This window comes from Centroberyx affinis, unplaced genomic scaffold, assembly GCF_046629955.1.
Source record: "Centroberyx affinis isolate AG114_WGS23_722 - 3 ecotype Tasmania unplaced genomic scaffold, CSIRO-AGI_Caff_v1 ptg000396l_1, whole genome shotgun sequence".
In the NCBI taxonomy this organism is placed as follows: Eukaryota; Metazoa; Chordata; class Actinopteri; order Beryciformes; family Berycidae; genus Centroberyx; species Centroberyx affinis.
Window position 1 is genome coordinate 281,482 of NW_027279064.1, and position 18,347 is coordinate 299,828.

Genomic DNA, 18,347 nt, shown 5'->3' on the forward strand with positions numbered 1-18,347 from the left:
AAGACTAAAGCCCACTCTACTGCCTGTGTCCTCCAGAAACGAAGTGGCACACCCACACAAGGATCTAAATCTGATGTGTCTGGAAATCAAATAGCCTAATTTGGTAATCTTTCAAAAGTAGACCAAGTAAAAGCAGATTGAGCCATGTGTCATCTACGCAGCATGGGTCCCAAGTGCTGTAGACTTTCCCATCCAGCGCTTTAAAGTGAAACTCAATTAGACATACCGTGTTGGGCATGCCCATGTGATATACCACATCGTCAGTGTGATTTTGTCTCCATAACTATTTTTGTATGTCCCCTCCAACTTGCTCCAGGTTTGATATCCAAGTCTGGTTTTTATCAGATGACACTATTAAATTAACCAGCTAAAAACTAGGTTATCACAGATTTTTGTGGCTATGCTGAACCAATGAAATTACAAATACACATCCACCCACATTTTCGAACAAGTCCTTTCTTTTATTACGTTCAAATGCAGCACGCAAAAAGCAAATGCGGCACGGAAAATATTTCTCTGTAGGCTATTCCCAAATATCAAATGTACAAAAGTAAATATAGATTTTGATTCTTTTTTTTTTTCCATTTTTGACAAAGAAAGTAAGAAAGGTAACTAGTCAAAGAGACCAAAGCCCATGTCTTCGTCCGACTCTTCTGATTCCTCTTTCTTTTCCTCCTTTTTCTCTTCTGCTGAAAGAGAAAACCAAAATGTTTTACTTACAATCAACATTATTACAACACTTCCAATTAGAGCTGCAACGATTAATCGATTAGTTGTCAACTATTAAATTAATCGCCAACTATTTTGATAATCGATTAATCGGTTTGAGTAATTTTTTAAGAAAAATAAGTCAAAATTCTCTGATTCCAGCTTCTTAAATATTAATATTTTCTGGTTTCTTTACTCCTCTGTGACAGTAAACGAATATCTTTGGATTGTGGACAAAACAAGACATTTGAGGACGTCATCTTGGGCTTTGGGAAACACTGATCGACATTTTTCACCATTTTCTGACATTTTATAGACCAAACAACTAATCGATTAATCGAGAAAATAATCGACAGATTAATCGACAATGAAAACAATTGTTAGTTGCAGCCCTACTTCCAATACTGAAATCAGTTACTGGTTTCATATAGCACACATATAAACAAGGCTGATGCAAGACCTGTCATAGACTGTAATGAAAAACATACAGTCTACCATAGCCGTACATTCTGCCATAGACTGTAACAAACTGCTCTATTACAACGGGATAACTCCTGCCCTCTACATGTCTAGGAGGTAAGATATTGTTTCAGGTTATGACACTGTGACGATGAGCCGGAAACAAGCTTTATTATGAAAGCTGTATTTACCAGCAGCAGCAGGAGCAGCAGCAGCAGCAACAGCCGCAGAGCCACCGGCCGCCGATGCTGCCACAGCACCGCCTGCAGGAACAGAGGCCAGCTTGGACATTCCTGACGTTGGAGGAGAAGTTGTTGATCAAAAAAGGAACCACAACGTCACAAAATTTCACAACACATTATTACTTTTGGGGCATGACCCACAAAGGGTTTAGGCTGCAACACCACCAGTAAACATAATGCATAACAGAGTGGTATTTGTGCGTATGAGGTGAGGAAAGAATTGTCCATTACCTGCATTTAAGACCTCCTCAGTGTCTTTGCCGTTTAGCTCACTTATTACCTGCATAATCAACAGAAGAGGGGAAATCACGCGAGTCAGAATGCAACATTTCCAGGGATTGTAGCAGAAATACATGTTGTATTAAACAATCAGCAGATTCTCTGATCGGAGTGATAATTGAGAAAAATGTATCCTCATTCTTCAGTAACTCTTAATCTCACTATAATTATTCAAGGCATAATGACAGTTCTACTTAACATAACTGCCTCTCACCTAGTAATGACCAGTTCACTGTATGACTCTGCTCTATGGCATGAAAAATTACATAAATACTATAATATATGGACATACAGATACTTGTAATAGGCTACTGCATCACGTGCAGTACCTCTTTGTCTGTTATGCACTTAAGCTTTTAATGCAATTTATTTGTTTATTTCATAGACTGTAACAAATATTTAGGTTTATTTAGGTGGAAGTAGGTTCCCTTCTTTATACGCAGAAAGTGTTTAAGTTACTACCTGTAGATCTGTTCTTATTAAAGGGGAATGCCACCCATTATAACAATATATTTCTATTTAATAAATGGGGTACTGATTTTGCATCCAAATTAGATTTTGCATCCAAATTAGGTATGTACAGCATGTACATACCAAGTAACCTTGACACAGATGGAAATTAGTAGCTAAATCTGGGGCAAAGCATCTCTTCTCATTAACTGAGATGAGGGGGGTTTGTGCATGGTCCCTGACAAAATAAACAAATAATATAATAAAAATAAAAATAAAATAAATAAACATACTGTGGAAGGCTCTCTCTCTCTTCTTGACTGTCTCGTCATCTGTTGTATGTGTTGATTACTGTGTAGTTATTGAGCTCTTGTGTAACCGTCGACAGAGTAACCTGAGCGCCGGGTCAAAGCACCTCACCTTGTTCAGGCGCTCGTCGTCGGCTTCAATGCCCACGCTGCCCAGGATGTGTTTGATGTCCTGGGCGCTGGGGTTGGCTTTCCCACCCAGCACTGCCAGCAGATACGCAGCCACATAACGCATCCTACAAAAGGGAGAGAGTACACTAATTTACATAAGAGAACAGTACTAGTCTGCAGTAATTGTCTCGATAGAAAAGTAGACTTTTTCTTTGCTAGTTAGATTATTAGGTGATGCTGCCAATGCCAGTTGGAGTGACGCGGAAGTGCCAGGAAAACCTTGCATTCATATTTAACTTCTCAAGGTTACAAGCGAACACATATCACTTAAATATAATATGGAATGTGTATCTGGGTGAACGTCGATACAAATAACCAAATTTACTCACTTTATATCAAAAAGATACGACTCGTCGATCTCGCAAATCCGAAGCAATAGATTCAAGACAGGTAATGGATTGTTTTTTCTTCGGTGGTGGATAAAAGTGATCATTCTAGTTATTCTGTCACAGACAGCACCCTCCGCTGTTTCTGCAGAATATTTGTTATTGCTAGATTGGAGAAGTTTACAGTTCATGTATGAAATGATGCTTTTCACAGAATGGGTGCTCTAAAAACGTTAAAGACATCTGATATTGAAAATATTAAATGCCCATTAGAACTCATAATATTTAATTGGGAAGGTAATAGCAGGACAGTGGAAGGAGCAGTCTGAATTGGTTTCTGGAGCTGTTCCACCTCATGCATCGCACTCATCTGCCACCAGTGATTGCAAGCCGATGAGAGTCTCTGCACTCACTCACCATGTTTTGTTCAATATTTTCTCTCTGGTCCTTCCCCAAGGAAATTGGAGTTACCAGCACAGCTGCATGAGACCTCTATAATGAGTTTTTTTCCACAGAAGAAGACTGTAGGAGTGATTTATACCACACAAAAGATAGGCAAAATGTTTGAACTGTGGTTGTAGGGGTTAACCTCATAACTGAGCACCGGTAATGAAATTATAAGTAAGTAATACATGTAGACCTTAAAACAGCTTCTAGTTCACCTTTATGTTACTTCTGAATACAGCAAGTATACTGAAGTGATGCATGCTGGGAAGCATGTAAATAAACACTGTATGATTGGCCAGACTGTGTTCCAGTGCTATATACAAGATGATATACAGGGAAGCAAGATACATTGCTACACATATTCTTTAAGACACTGTAAACTCTCTAATAGGGCTAGATCTGTTTATTTTTACACAGCAGTAGTTAGAAACACTGATGAAAAATATATTCCAAGTAGTTAGTTAGAAACTTTACACATGCCTTCTCTCGAGGTTGATAAATCAAACTATTTACATCAAAGGTCTGAGCGTCTGCTAGTACAGACTAGTGAAAGTTACAGAAAATGTTCCAGAAACTTTAACAATCACTCCACCCTGCTCCTTCCCACCCGACAACAACCAATGATTGGATTGATTGCACAGTCATTTCCAACACTTACATAACTGCAAGGCCTATACCTGAAAAAAGTTAATGTATCTATTACACTGCAATGTATATGTTGAGCAAGCCTGAGATATTTTAGTTTTGAAGAGGATTTGTCTGATTTGATAGTGGTGTGATCGCTTTCACAGCTTTCCTGGGCCCTGATTATTAGTGTTGATTTTGATCACAGTAATACATATTGATTTCACATAATGATTCACAGCAAAATTAATAGCTTTCTCACAGTGCAACATCTCCAACACACTGCACCCACTTGTGCATTGTTTAAACCTGTACTATACATGAGCCATTGAATGAAGCTGAAGCTTATTTGACTTTGCTGTGAGATTCATCACACCCAGGATCTCCATCTTTGACATGTAGGGAGCATTCCTAGTCTGTAATAATTTGTACTTAATAGTGGTATTTTAATCACACATCTGCACCACAGTCTCTCTGTCACTGGAGCTCCAGTTGTAGGGTGGCTGGCTGTGGAGAGGCAGGTTCAGGAGACACCTCAAACTGGTCCTCGTTGAACTCATGCGGAGGAGTGTGTTCTGGAGAGTCCCCGTCCTGAGGTGAAGTGTGTTCTGGGGACTCAGTGGGGTCAGCCCGGTGTTTCCTGATCTCCTGCGGGGTCTTCAGAAACCTGAGGGGAGCCAGAGCGGAGGCAATAAAAATAAGTGTGTGTGTAATGTTGTGAGGGGGGAGAAGAGAGAAAGAGAGCGAGAAAGAGAGAGAGACCTGAAAAGCAGTTTCTGCCCTCGCTCCTTTTTGATGATGTTGAGTTTGTAGTAGTGCCTCAAAGCACGGGACATCTTTTCATAGGTCATATTGTCTCGGTTCTGCAAAAAGAGATCACACACCATCAAAAAAGCCACCTCCTCTCCCTTTGCTATCTCATCTGTCCACCCGTCTCTCCATTTGCCATGCAGGAGGAACCAGGCGGACCTCTCCACTCACCTTATGGTTGCCCCAGAGACGTGCCAGTCCGTTGGGGTCGACCACCCTGAACACCCGGCTGCCCTGGTCTTCCCATCGGATGTAGGCTTGGTAACGGTCGTCACACAGTAGCTGGTACACATAGTCCCACAGCAGCCTGCACTCTGGCCGTGGTTTCAACATGAATGTGATTTTGGGAACAAAAAATAGACACACACATATTGTCAACACGTTAGAATAGATTTTTTTGTATTTTCAGCATTCTTAGAAAACACAGGTATCAATTGTGCAAAATGGGAGTCATTTTCAGTATGCAAAACTACCTGGGATGCGGCCGTTGGCTTCACGCAGCGGGCCCCTAGCCCTCTCTCGACGGGACAGGTTGAGCGGCTCCTGGCTGATGCTATGGGCTTTGGGAGGACACTGAACTTGGTTGTGGGGTAATGTAGAGACAGCTGGTGATCCATCTGATAGAGAGAGAAAGAGAGAGAAACAGACAGACACAGAGAGAGAGAGAGAGGGAGAGAGATAATAAGACACCATAGTAAAAATCACTATTTAACAGTAGTGCAGTGTGTTTGTGGTATGGTTATTTGTTATACCCACTACTGTGTGTGTGCGGAGCAGGGTGTGTGTAAAAGGGTGGGGAGTGGTCCCGGAGAGGTGACATGGATTCTGTCTGGGCGGTCACACTGGTTACAGCAGCTACAGGCGCTGCACTGGTGAAGGAAACTGCGGGAAAGAAATATGAGGAACTGTGTCAGAGTTGAACAGAAAGTAAAAGTGAATTTGATTGTGTTTTTTATTACAGCCACTTTAAGTTTGAGTTTAAGACTGGTAGTAAAGATTGCTGCAGTTTTCAACATGAGGAGTCCATTTCACTACTCGCATAGAACAAAGCTGTTGTTTTCAGCTCTGATGGAGGAGTGGTAAGAGTTTTGGTTTCCAGGTAAACACGCCCACTGGCACACATCCTACTTCCTATGAAGCTTGGAAAGTACCTACTTATGCCAGGGACAAGTGGCGCAGGTGTGTGTTCTTCCATTTCTGTACTCCCTATCTATACCAAATGTCCTTACAAGGATAGAAAGATGGGGACAAACCTGCAAAGTGAGCACATGTTGCTGGCCCTCACCTGTTTAAGTGGGATATCTTTTCATTTTCATTTTTTTTTTTTTTTATTGTAGGGCTAGGATTAGGTTTAGGATTAAGGTTAGAATAAGATTTAGGTTAGGGTAAAAGTTAAGGTTAGGCATGTCATGGAGAGGGTTAAGGGTTTAGGGTTTGGGAATGAATGTAGTCAGTGAAAGTCCTCACAAGTATAGTAATGCAAACGTGTGTGTGTGTCGGTGTGTGTGTGTGTCTGTGAGAGAGTGTGTGCATGAACTCCTGCGTGCGTGTTTGTACATGTGACTCATCAGAGTCCCACAACTTCTTGCCAGGATCAAGCTTTGATTTGATCAACAAGTTTTGATTTCATCATCAAGTTTTGTTTCATCAGAAACAAATGATCAATCTATCGTGATAGCAGACAGGGACACTGCTGTAGACACACCATTATGAAACATGTACTTTTAGAAATGACTGACCTTGGGTTCTGTTGACTGCGGGGGGCTGGGGTTCTGGCACATTGTGATTTTGGGTCTGTTGGACGTGGGGGTTTGGGATGTGGCTGGTGGCGGCGGCCAGGCTGGGACCAGCGGGAGAGGGATTTGGAGGGTTACACACAACACTCCTCCTCTGCTGCTTCACACACTGCAGGATCTCATACAGAACATCACCTACAGGTAGAAAGACAAAGAGTGCATGAAAACACAGACACAAACCCAGTCAGGACCCCCTCTCTCGGTGAGCTCACTCATCCCTCGCTCCTACCTGAGCTGGGGCAGCGTCGTCTGAAGTCTTCCTTGGTGAGCAGACAGAGGGCTCGCCCGTTCATCTCAAAGTGGCCCTTCTCCGGCCGGCGCAGCGAGTATTCCTTCTGAGCCCACTGGAGCCAGTGGGCAACGTCCTCCTTATCCCACAGAGATGGGTTTATTCCTATGGGGAATACACGCACATACACAGGCAAATACACGTTACAGGTATTCATGCTAGGAGACACTGTTGCCTATAAGCCTTGTATCGAGTCTCTCTCCAGTGGCAAACATACAACTCCCGGCTGTGCTGGTGACTGAGCTGCACTACATCAAGGTTATTTGCAACGATATCTTTCAGTTAAACACCCCATGAAGTGGCATGGAGAGCGTGATTTTCTTCTGTGTATTGACATATTTCCGAATGAAACAGAAACTTAGGAGTTATTCAGACTTATTTTAATATTAATGAGTTATCGAGGAAGTGTCATCGTCAAACCCGCTCAGATCAAACAGGGACAGTAGTCTACACTCGGTTGTGGAGGAATATTCTCCGCCTCCATCGCCCCCAACTGGGAAAAGAGTTTTAGGGTGAAGCGCAGCCAAAAACACCTTTGTGCCATGTTGCTACCTGAACTGAGCTTGCATGCTAGAAAAAAATGGCAGGGGGTGAAGGGAATAATTCCAAGGGTTATCAAAATTTCATTGGACGAAATGTTTGTATATGCAGGGTGAATCAGGATGAGTCATCAACATAAATGTGCTGTTTACCGGAAAGAGATGGTCTGTTCATTTTTATATAATATCAAAATTTTTTGTCATTTGTTTTGGCCTGTATTGGTGAATAGGTGTACACTAAGTCCGGCAGCATTGGCAAAAAAAGTTATTTTTTATTTCATTGGGTCTTTAAATGAAAGACGACATTTCGACTGGTGAAGAAAGTTGGACTCACGCAGCCGTCCAGGTAGGTGCCACAGGTCTTCCTGGGTGGGAGCGCTGACCACAGGGAGCTGGGCAGGGGGGGAGTGATGCATGCTGGGAGGAAGCCCAACTTGTCTGTCAGGCATTACTGACACCCTGGGCAAAGGGCTGCTTCCTCTATTTTCCTGCTACAAAGCATCAACATGCATGTCCATACACGCACGCACGCACACACACACACAATTAGTGACAGTCCAGTAAGTACAGCTATTTTCAGCCTTTTTCTTTTTTCCACAAGATTTACTTTTCAGTAAGCACAGCAGCAGTTGGCAATACCCTTTAGAATGTAAATTATATTTAATCTGAAAACATGCTACATGCTCTTCCTCTTGTACACATTTTGTCCGTCCTTTTAATACATTAAATTGCAAAATAATTGTTTATAGATAAGTGCGCGTTTTGTTCCCATTCGGACCTACCTTGACCAAAGGTGAAGGGGAAACGTCTTCCATGCTTTTACCCGTTCGACTGCAAAAGACTGGGGAGTTTTCTGATAAACATACATACAGCTCGTCAGGTCTCTTAAACAGCAGCAGATCAAACACCCTAAAACCCCCTCTTCAAGTTGTCTAAGGCTGAATATTATTTTCGAAGAAATAAAACTCGGCTATTTTCAGATTCTGATCCTTCCGGGAAATGAAAACGAAAGAAACATAATCCATGAGGGGGTGTGTGCAATAGGCTATAGACTGTGCGCGAGACTGAAAGAAGCAACAGAGTGAACAGAAGAGGATATTTCCAAAAACATTATTTGATTACACTTCACTAGTGGGCGCGCTCTAGGTTCATATTTAGTAGCCTAAGGTGAGGAAATTAGCCCAACTATAGGTAAAAAAACAAACATATTTTGTTCCTTTTGTGCCTTTCACATTTTCTATTTATTTTTTTTATTTTTTTCATAAAACCACTAGATTCTAAATGCATAGCTGTCAAGAAAAAGAATCGCAGAGAGAGAGAGAGAGAGAGAGAGAGAGAGAGAGAGAGAGAGACTACAGAGCAGAGCGGCGCCTGCGTCCACAGAGCTCCTCCCTCTTGTTGCAGGAAAAACCAACAGGAAGACCAAACAGACCAACAGCCACGATCACAAGAAAGTGAAGTGTAGGCTAACTAAACGCCAAACTAATGGTACAGTATTTATCTGGACTATAGGATTGAAGGAATTGTACTTATAACATTGCGCAGCCGCGATCTCTTCCAATAATTTATGTTTGTTGCAACTTCACTCCCAGTTTGCCATCGTCCCGTACGAAAAAGAACTACAGCTCATAATAACTTTTAGAGATGTCGCACAAAAACTATATATATATAACTATATAACTATATGATATTCAACAGAAATATTATATGGATATTATAATGATACCGTAGTGACAAGGTCACCTTTTGTCAGGTGATAACGTCACCATAAACTCAATAGGACGACCACAGACGCACCTGCAGACGCATAGGCAAATCCTCAGACTGGTTGGTCAAACCCTCTATTATACTTGTACCAAATCCTAAACATTGATAATTTAGCTATTGTTAAAATTAGATATGCACTATGACTGTTTGCACTCTGTCAAAACCACAAATTCACATAGAAGTAGGATATAAATGGTTAACTTGTCCCAGAATTTCTCCAAATATTTGCATGAATGTGTTCTGTGACCTCTGGTACCAGACAAACAGTAGCTACATAATGGAGTAGGGACAAACTTCCATCTGTGCATTTTTTTTTCATATTTGGAAGAATTCCATGTTTGACAGTTTTCTTTCAGTTGAGAAAAAAAAAATGCTCTTTAACGTTTTTTGTTGTACATGGCTCCTTTACTGTTCCACCTCCAGCTTTGTGCCAACTTAAATAGAAATCCTACTCACACTGTTTAATGATCACAAAAAGGTCCGCACACAATATTCTGATTGGACTTTTTCTTTCTCTGAACAGAGGAAAGAAGGAAACATATTACTTATCCTCTTCATTCGTAGTCTTTGATGAGCGGCTCTGGTCTCTTTTCTCCTCAATGTCCTGGTGGACTCCCATCTTGCTCCAACAGATTACCTGCAGTTGAGGTCTGCAGATTTTTTAAATTAAATATGGTATCACTGGCAATGTTTTGCTGTAGAGTTAAAAGGTTATATGGTATTCTGGGTGTTTGGCTTCATGAATTATAAGTAACTAGATAGAACTCAGTAGAGCACATACCTCCGCCAACGCTATGCAATTGTCAATATATGCCAGCACTATATCTGTGAAGTGGCCATTAGGGCTGCCCTTCTATCACTGTGCCAAGTTTTGGAAAAATTGGCAGGGCGGTTATGTCTAAACTGGAAATGAGTTCTCCAGTGCCCCCATGTTGTTTGATTGGGCCAATAATGGAGCACACAAAGTTTGATGGTGTTATGTGAATCCGTTCGGAAGTTATATGCCTTTTTATGAGAAGCCACGCTCACTGACATGCCCCCCTTTGTCCAAAAAGTGAATCAGTTCTTCCTTGTCCCATGACCAATCTTTCCACAAAGTTTTATGCAAATCTGTTCATAACGTTTGGAGTTATCCTGCTAACAGAAAGACAAACACACAGACGGAATGGGGCGAAATAACCTCCGAATAACCGAAATAACCATGTAATTTTGTTTGCCTTTGTATGGAAAATTTGCCATTGTGTCTTCTGTCTTATATTTCTCTAGTGATGTGGGCTGCTACACTTGCGAAACAGCTGAGCCACCCAACGCGGTCAGTGGCAGGATGGTTGGTCAGTAAGTTCCTCGTAACGAACAACCAGATCCTTGAGGAGAACGCTGTGCAGCTGAGCGGGATCCTGCCTGGGGACACGGTGCTGGAGCTGGGTCATGGCCCGGGTCTGGGCCTCCAGTCTGCAGCCAGACTGCTCACAGAGCCCACAGGCCACCTTATAGGGGTGGATTACTCACAGTACATGCACCAGGTAAAATGGGATTACTGAAAGAGAAGAGATAGAGCAAGATAGAAAGGCTGCGTGTGTGTGTGTGTCTGAAAATATGTTTGCACAAGCAGTGATTGGTAAAATACTGAGCACATCATTTGAATAGAATAGAAAGCTCTCGGAAATGGGCTTTGGCTACCCTCAGCATGAGCACATGTTATATTCACACCACACAATTATGAACAGACAAGGAGATGGTGTGTCAAGGCAATGTTAAAAAGTTAAAATCCCACCATCCTATTGCTGTTGTCGGGTGAAAACCTTGTAGGTTATCTCCAAAATGTCAACTTTTCAGGAATTGAGAAAAACAGCCTTGTTTATATTTCATAAACCCAAGGGTTGTAGAGTTGAGGAGCATGGAATCCTTCAGTTGAGGTTAAAACCTAAAAAATACTTGGCATAAAAACATAAAAATCACTGTACATTGTCTACTACTAGCATGTCTGTGCAGGTGTGCATGTCCGTATGACTTAATACACAGCTCATTACCATTGTATTGTATTCAGAGGGCAGACGCTACTCACTTTTGAAATAACACTGTTACAAACACAGTATTTCTCTTTTCCTTTCTCCTCTTAGCAGAGGTGTGACCAAGTCAGCTTTGCTCGAGTCCCAAGTCAGTCTCAAGTCTTGAGGCACAAGTCTCAAGTCAAGTCCCAAGTCTAAATGTAGATCTCAAAGTCAAGTCATAACAAATCAAGGGTCCAGTATCAATTTATTATCTTAAAGAAAACAAAATATCTAGGACTTTTCAATGCAATATTGTTTTAATAGGATAAAAACTTCTATAGTTTGACTTCTATAATCAGTTTCAACTTCAAACATTCCATACAAATTCAGAAAGCATCATTTAAATTCAGTTGTCTGGTAGAACAAATTTCATAACTTTCAATCAAAGTAATTTATACAAACACAAGATCTTTTCTCAAGAACTTTGAAACTCTTTGAAGTCATCAAGTCAAAGTCAAGTCCCAAGTCACCTGAACCCAAGTCAAGTCAAGTCTCAAGTATTCTCCTCATGCGTCTCAAGCAATTAGAACTGTGACTTGAATCTAAGTCCATCCAAGTCATGTGACTCGAGTCCCCACCTCTGCCTCTTATAGATGGCAAGTGAGCGAATGAAGGAGCTGGTGGCCAGTGGGAAGGTGACCCTGCACCACTGTGACGTGGCGGCCATGCCTCTGGCAGACAGCACCATAGATAAAGTTTTTCACTGTAACTGCTACTACTTCTGGCCAAGCCTCAGGAAGGGCGCCTCAGAGATACACCGAGTGATGAAACCAGGTAGGCTATGGCTCCATAACAATAAGACAGACTTCTCTGTTTCATAGTGTATTTGACACCCGGATGAAGACCTGAAATGATTAATATGTGCTGGCAATTCATCACCTCATTGACTCTAGTTGTGACTTTTTGACCGAATACATCAACTACCTCTCCATTCGAATGTGAAACAGAAAAGTAGTCTGTTGGCTTCATCCCTATCCCCTACCATATCTTAGCTGGTGTTACCCAGCCATTTAAGAAGCACCTTGATATTTTTTCCTTTTTATTTTTTAAGTGTTCTTCATAATGGTTATTTCAGTAGGGTTTTCCCTATTCACAGAGCACACCAGTACTTTTGTTTCTCCTCAAGGCTACACTATTTACTTTATGTGTTAGTGTGGAGGTGGTTTGACATGTTTCACTCAATCAGGCTTTGTATGTAATCTTTTCTTTCATCACACATCTCTCATCCATTTTCTCCGTCTTGATCCCTCCCAGGAGGCCTGATGGTAACCACATTAAAGCTGAACCGGCTGGCTTATTTTGCATCTAAGCGAGTGTTGCCAGGAGAGAACTGGCACCCAGAGGTCTACATGGCCGCTCTGAAAGACTCTGGCTTCACCGATGTCAGAATGGAAGACAAACAACACAGCGACATTACCTTTCAGGCTATCTACGCCACTGCCTTAAAATGAGATTGCATGGAGGCTTCCAGGTTCCAGTGATGTTTTGTATGATTACAGTGTTTTGCAATTATGTAATATATATGTAAATGTTTAATGTAAAGTTCCGAAATTTTAAGTTGAGATTTGTCACAATGATGAACCAATAGCCTACATGCCCAGAAACTGGCACATTTTGACACAGAATAGGCTACAAGATGTTTAACTGTTTGTTTGTAACTGATGATCATTTAATCATTGCCTATTATCAATAGTAGGCTAATATCATTTAATTACTTGGCCTAGTATGATTTAGAAGGATTCTTGAAATGTTCCCCAAATAAAAGTCAATATCAGATCAATGATAGTACTGTCTGTCCAAGCTTCAGCTATAGTAACTACAATACCCATAAGGCCTTACTCCAAAACGCGAGCGCACTGATGACGTACGAAGAGGGAAATACAAAACACTCCGTGCTGCTGTCTTTTTTCGGTGTTGTTTTGCATGTTGAACAGCTGCTGCGAAGTGGACAACTTTTACTAAAGTGAAGAAAAGTAAAATAATCTGATTTATTATCGAGGTAGGTCCTTAAGAAATATTGACTATAGGTTAAACTACATCTCATTTCGACTGTTGATGTCGGTACTCCGTATCGCTAGTTGTCACACACATAACGTTAGCCACATAGCAGGCTAACGTTAACTAGCATTAAACTAGCTAAGTAAACTAAAAATAAATGTAAAAACAGGTTAGCGTAAACATAAGCAACCTCAGCTAACTAACCATAGTCAACGCAAAGTTGGCGGATGTTTTCTCTCTGGCCAAAATCAATAAATTAGCAGTCGAGCTCCTATCTTTGAGTAGATTAACCTAGATGTTTAACGTTATCCAAACTGTCAGCCTCATTATTTTATACCATGTTTGATACATCTGTTGCAGGCCCGTGTTCCCACGGTGATGAAAATCCTGAAAAAAAGTTATGGAATTTGAAAATTTGCTTTCCATGACTGGGATTGTTTTGGAAAATTGTAAAATGTCATTGAACGTTTGGAAAAGTCATGACATGTTCATTAATGAATACTCGGTTCAACATTTTTATAAACTTGATAGTATTATCATTAATTACATAGGTCATTTGGAACAATGCTGTGAGTCTCAAACACTACTAGTAGAAGTCTACAGTCATGACATTTTTTGTATGAAGTTATGGAAAAGTTATGAAATTTAATTGTAAAATAAGTATGGAAACCCTATGTTAATGAAAAATGAAAACGATCTTTTTAAAAACTGCTGCTGAACTACACGTAAACAGTATTAAAGGCAAAAAATGCCCGCACACAGGATAGGCTATTAATTTCCTGTGCTTTAATTATTACACACCAAATAACAAATGTTTTGCCCACAATGGGCGTCAGCAGGTTCAACCCTATGTTATACATGACATCAGACTTGTTCATGTCCACTACAGTCCATTAGAAGCAGAATGCAGAGGGCGTCCCGTTTGAAGCGTGAACTTCAGATGCTGAGCACTGAGCCGCCTCCCGGGATAACATGCTGGCAGACCGAGGAACAGATGGACGACCTGCGGGCTCGTAAGTAGTCTCAGGTTCAAGACATTGGATCTTAAAACAAATAGAGGCAGGGTTTGTTCTCACAAAAGGTTTCACAGATACCATTACTTCTTGTCTGTTTTGTTTATCTGCCTGATAAAGACTGTTCCTTCTTCTCATTTACAGAGATAGTTGGAGGAGCAGGCACTCCGTATGGAGGAGGACTCTTCTCCTTGGAGATCAAGGTCCCAGAGAGGTAAATTTGCTATGAGATAGCCTATCACATTTTCGAGAGGGATCTGTCTCTCTTTGCCACAGTGTGGCCGCATATTATTTTTTAGTAGGTCTGATGTGCTCTTTTCCTCTCCTAGGTACCCCTTTGAGCCCCCCAAAATACGATTCTTGACACCCATCTACCACCCAAACATTGACAATTCAGGACGCATCTGCCATGACGCTCTCAAACTCCCACCCAAGGTTGTAACAAATCACATACACAAACCAAAATGTTTCTGTTTCGCCTTCACCCTCTGTTGTTGTCTTTCTGCTGTCAAATAAATGAGCAGCAATGAGCTTATATGTGTGAGACAGACTTGAAGTTTCTTTGGTGACTAAGGAAGTCTACCTTCTTTGATTCAGGGTGCCTGGAAACCATCCCTAAACATCTCCACAGTCCTCACCTCCATACAGCTGCTGATGGCTGAACCCAACCCGGACGACCCACTCATGGCTGATATAGTGAGTCATACATAATACTCACATTCACACATATTGCCCTGTACGCTAGGGCAGCATGACGTTGTTTTCGGTAAATATTGCAATATGAATTGAGATATGTGAGGATAAAACTTGCTATGTAATTTCCTTTTCGGTACTTAAAGAAAAAATAATTTTTGCACACCTAAAAGTCTTTGAGTGACAGGTGCGTAGGACAAAAACCAAAAAGGATGATACTGAGAAAGAAATATAATCTCATAGAGTGTCTACACTTGCATGAATACTTTATTTTAATGGTTAATATTTGCCCACCTGGGAAAAGATTAAATACACTCTCCCATATTCAGCTTGATTGTAAAACAGGGGTTATGCTAACACTAGAATAACTTGGTCTGAAACACCTTTACCTCTCACAAACAATACAGCCTCTTGCAGTTTGGCAATTTCAGCAGTCCGTATTTCAATTACGATACTTTTTTTGATTAATTGTGCAGCCTACCTTATACACCTAAGGCACACTGCAAAGTACTCACACTTTTTGATTGCAGTCATCAGAGTTCAAATACAACAAACAGCTGTTCATGGAGAAGGCCACGAAGTGGACAGAGAAACATGCTGTTCAGAAGAACATGGTAAGCCACTCTGGTCTATACAAGTGAAGCAGTTGTAAAGCATTTAATGTCACCTATGATTAAAACAGTTTTCCCCTTAAGACTTTTTCATATATTTACCGATTGCCCAATAGAGGGACTGCATCATTCATGGGGTTGACATGTTTACTGTGACCTTGTTCTGCTCTGTCACTGTATTACCATTATGCGGTTGCATTTTCTTCCCACAAGGTGGTACTGTCACTGCATGTAATTATGGGGTGCTCATTCAATATCCCCTTGGAATGTTGATTGTCTATTTTTTAAATATTTAGTGCAGCAAAGTGATGCAATCAGTGCTAAATTTACATACAGATGTCACCTCCACATTCCAAACTTATAGTTTAATATTATGGCATGAGGAGGAACACGGCTGGGCAATGCCATCATTGTCTAAAATAGTGTGTGTGTGTGTGTGTCTGTGTGTCTGTGTGTCTGTGTGTCTGTGTGTCTGTGTTCAGGGAGTGGTGGAGAGTGACAAAGAAAATACTCCAGACCAGAACGACTCATCCCGCAAAAGAGAAGCTCTCAGTGGACAGCAAGAGACAGAGGAGAGGCCACAGGAAGCAAAGAGAGCCTGTGTGTAGTTTTCCACCTCGCCTATCACAGTCTTGAGGAGACACAGGTTTCTTCTTCAAACACAGCGACCATGCTTTACTTACCTACTTGTGAGCAGTACTTTTTACACTCTCATTTAGCACCAATACCTACTTGCACTTTCTATGTATGCAGCCCTCTTCTAAATGCAGCAATATCTACATATTTATATATGTATAATGCTTGCTTTTATGTTTTGTAATATTAAAGTTTATTTTAACATCTATTGAACATTTTTGCATGCTTTATATAAAATGCCCTGGCCACTGGTGTCGCGTGATGGGAGTGTTTGGGAATAGTTGCACAAGCAGAGTAGCTGATGCATACAGTATGAAGCTATTAATTTTATTCAACCATATGCTTACCAGTTGTATACAAAGTATGTACATCCAAAATAGCAAGACTGTTTTTTTTGTTTTTTACAAACTAAGAATGATTTATTTCTTAATATATAAAATTATATATTTGCTGTTCATCATATAAAAAGGGAGACAAACATCATAAGGCTATAGTGAATCAATACCATGCTAGTTCAGAGGTAGTTACATTGTATGTACATATTGCTAGCCTACTCTAAGTGTCTGTAGAAAGATCATAGCTACATCCCATTCAGTCTATATGACTGCTTGCCTCATGTTGAGGAGAGTTGCATATTGATTTGAGACAAAACCATGTAAACTGTATGTGCGATCTGTTTCCTGTTGCATTTTGTTGCCATAAAGCATAAAATTTTTATAAAAGCTGTTATACAATTACAGAAAAGTATCATCATATCTTAACTGACAGTAGAGTTTCTGTGAACGAGAAATTTTTAGCTTACTCTGGTAAAGTGACCTGCTGTGTGTCCGATGATGAATCCCTTTATTTGAAATGAACCTTAGCAATAAGATAGAACTTATATTTCAAAAACAAATAAGATAACTCCACTTAACATGTAACCAATCAATCTATAACCTCTAAGCTGCATGTCTCTTTTAAGATCACATTTCAATATAAACATTTACACTTTAAAATTCTACTCGTTCTACTTAAATCCCCCCCCCCCCCCCCCCGGGCAAAACCACTGATTTGTCTGATGCTTAGATTTTCCATGTAGTTTAAGGCTTTGATCTGAGCTTTCTGTTCATCATGTGAGTCCATGACTAACCCAGTCCACTGGATAGTGTCTGAAATTGTCCTTTATTTGAACAGTAATGCTGCGTTGTGATGTTTCATTTTAATAGTCTTTAATAGTGTTGTGAAGGCCACTTTTAGTTGCAGTCTCTATTTTCAGGGGCACTTTGTTGTGTTCTCATAGACTTCTCTATAGTACTCTACAGTCTCTGTGTGGACCCATTCTGAGGAGCTTGGGGATTGATAACCCAGGCCTGGTCTTGCTGCTGCTGTATGATGATGGTCCATGAATGTCCATAGTGTCCCAGCTATCCAGACAGCTAGCTTGGAGGCTCAGGGGTGAGAGGTGAGAGAGGGAGGCATGGGAGAGTGATAGAGAGGGCAAGTGTTGCTGCTCACATCCTGATCAAAACTCTTCAGACACTCCTCATCTTTCAGGCTCTGTCTCTCTGTCACTCTGTCTCTATCTCTGGCACTGGGAGAGGGTGTCTGGCAGGGGATGAGAGGAACAGAGGAGGAAGAGGAAGTAGAGGAGCAGTGGGAAAATCTGATTGGATCCAGCCGGGGTTGGAGGGAGGACCCCCCGCTGTACAGGGCGTCGGCATCAGCGAGTGACACCTGCGTCGAGGAATCAGAGCAGGAGCTCTTCTCTGTCTCCACGGAAACCAGCGAGTCCAGAGTGCGGTCTCGCCGCAGCTGTGGGCGCGCCTTGGGGCGGGGCCAGAAGAAAAACTGGGAGTGGTCTCTTGTGAAGAGGAGGAAGAGGAGGGGGTTCAGGCAGGAGGGCAGGGGCTGGAGGAGCAGGAGGACTGATTTGAGCACCTCCTCCCCCAAAGAGAGGAGGCCCAGCAGGGAGCAGAGGGAGAGGAAAGCTACAGGCACATAGAGGAGGCCGTTGGTGAATATCAGCCAGGCCACATGTTTGATCATGGCACAGTCCCACAGGCCCTCACACTCTCCCCTCAGCAACTCCCAGTAGAGGCGGATGTAAGAACCTGTGACTATCAGCAGACACAAGGTGTTCATCATAATGAG

The 18,347-nt window shown here is 41.5% G+C and overlaps 4 protein-coding genes across 8 annotated transcripts; 2 read left to right on the forward strand and 2 right to left on the reverse strand.

The window, feature by feature from the left end:
* Positions 1-441: 441 nt before the first annotated feature.
* On the reverse strand, positions 442-3,059 carry LOC139641711 (large ribosomal subunit protein P2-like). Of its 2 annotated transcripts, none has more exons than XM_071516265.1 (5): positions 2,947-3,059; positions 2,559-2,682; positions 1,641-1,689; positions 1,359-1,460; positions 442-686 (listed from the first exon to the last, which is right to left on the reverse strand). In XM_071516265.1, the coding sequence occupies exons 1-5, from the start codon at positions 3,048-3,050 to the stop codon at positions 613-615; spliced, it is 453 nt and encodes a 150-aa protein (XP_071372366.1). In that variant the 5' UTR covers positions 3,051-3,059; the 3' UTR covers positions 442-612. The 2 variants fall into 2 exon arrangements, with proteins under 2 accessions (XP_071372366.1, XP_071372365.1); XM_071516264.1 differs by having other exon boundaries at positions 442-689.
* Positions 3,060-3,503: 444 nt separating this feature from the next.
* etv7 (ETS variant transcription factor 7) lies at positions 3,504-8,442 on the reverse strand. The gene is made up of 9 exons (XM_071516269.1): positions 8,231-8,442; positions 7,783-7,939; positions 6,850-7,014; positions 6,564-6,755; positions 5,581-5,706; positions 5,298-5,441; positions 4,996-5,138; positions 4,777-4,877; positions 3,504-4,681 (listed from the first exon to the last, which is right to left on the reverse strand). The coding sequence occupies exons 1-9, from the start codon at positions 8,261-8,263 to the stop codon at positions 4,492-4,494; spliced, it is 1,251 nt and encodes a 416-aa protein (XP_071372370.1). The 5' UTR covers positions 8,264-8,442; the 3' UTR covers positions 3,504-4,491.
* A 77-nt stretch (positions 8,443-8,519) lies between these two features.
* LOC139641716 (uncharacterized methyltransferase YdaC) lies at positions 8,520-13,027 on the forward strand. Of its 3 annotated transcripts, XM_071516275.1 has the most exons (5): positions 8,764-8,936; positions 9,202-9,275; positions 10,482-10,738; positions 11,860-12,040; positions 12,521-13,027. In XM_071516275.1, the coding sequence occupies exons 3-5, from the start codon at positions 10,484-10,486 to the stop codon at positions 12,715-12,717; spliced, it is 633 nt and encodes a 210-aa protein (XP_071372376.1). In that variant the 5' UTR covers positions 8,764-8,936; positions 9,202-9,275; positions 10,482-10,483; the 3' UTR covers positions 12,718-13,027. The 3 variants fall into 3 exon arrangements, with proteins under 3 accessions (XP_071372377.1, XP_071372376.1, XP_071372375.1); XM_071516276.1 differs by lacking the exons at positions 8,764-8,936; positions 9,202-9,275 and adding an exon at positions 8,520-8,615; XM_071516274.1 differs by lacking the exon at positions 9,202-9,275.
* Positions 13,028-13,129: 102 nt separating this feature from the next.
* On the forward strand, positions 13,130-16,423 carry ube2t (ubiquitin-conjugating enzyme E2T (putative)). 2 transcript variants are annotated; one of them, XM_071516266.1, is made up of 7 exons: positions 13,130-13,265; positions 14,154-14,277; positions 14,422-14,491; positions 14,607-14,712; positions 14,875-14,973; positions 15,501-15,584; positions 16,064-16,423. In XM_071516266.1, exons 2-7 carry the CDS (start codon positions 14,169-14,171, stop codon positions 16,187-16,189), a joined length of 594 nt encoding a protein of 197 aa, XP_071372367.1. In that variant the 5' UTR covers positions 13,130-13,265; positions 14,154-14,168; the 3' UTR covers positions 16,190-16,423. The 2 variants fall into 2 exon arrangements, with proteins under 2 accessions (XP_071372367.1, XP_071372368.1); XM_071516267.1 differs by having other exon boundaries at positions 13,138-13,239.
* Positions 16,424-18,347: the final 1,924 nt, after the last annotated feature.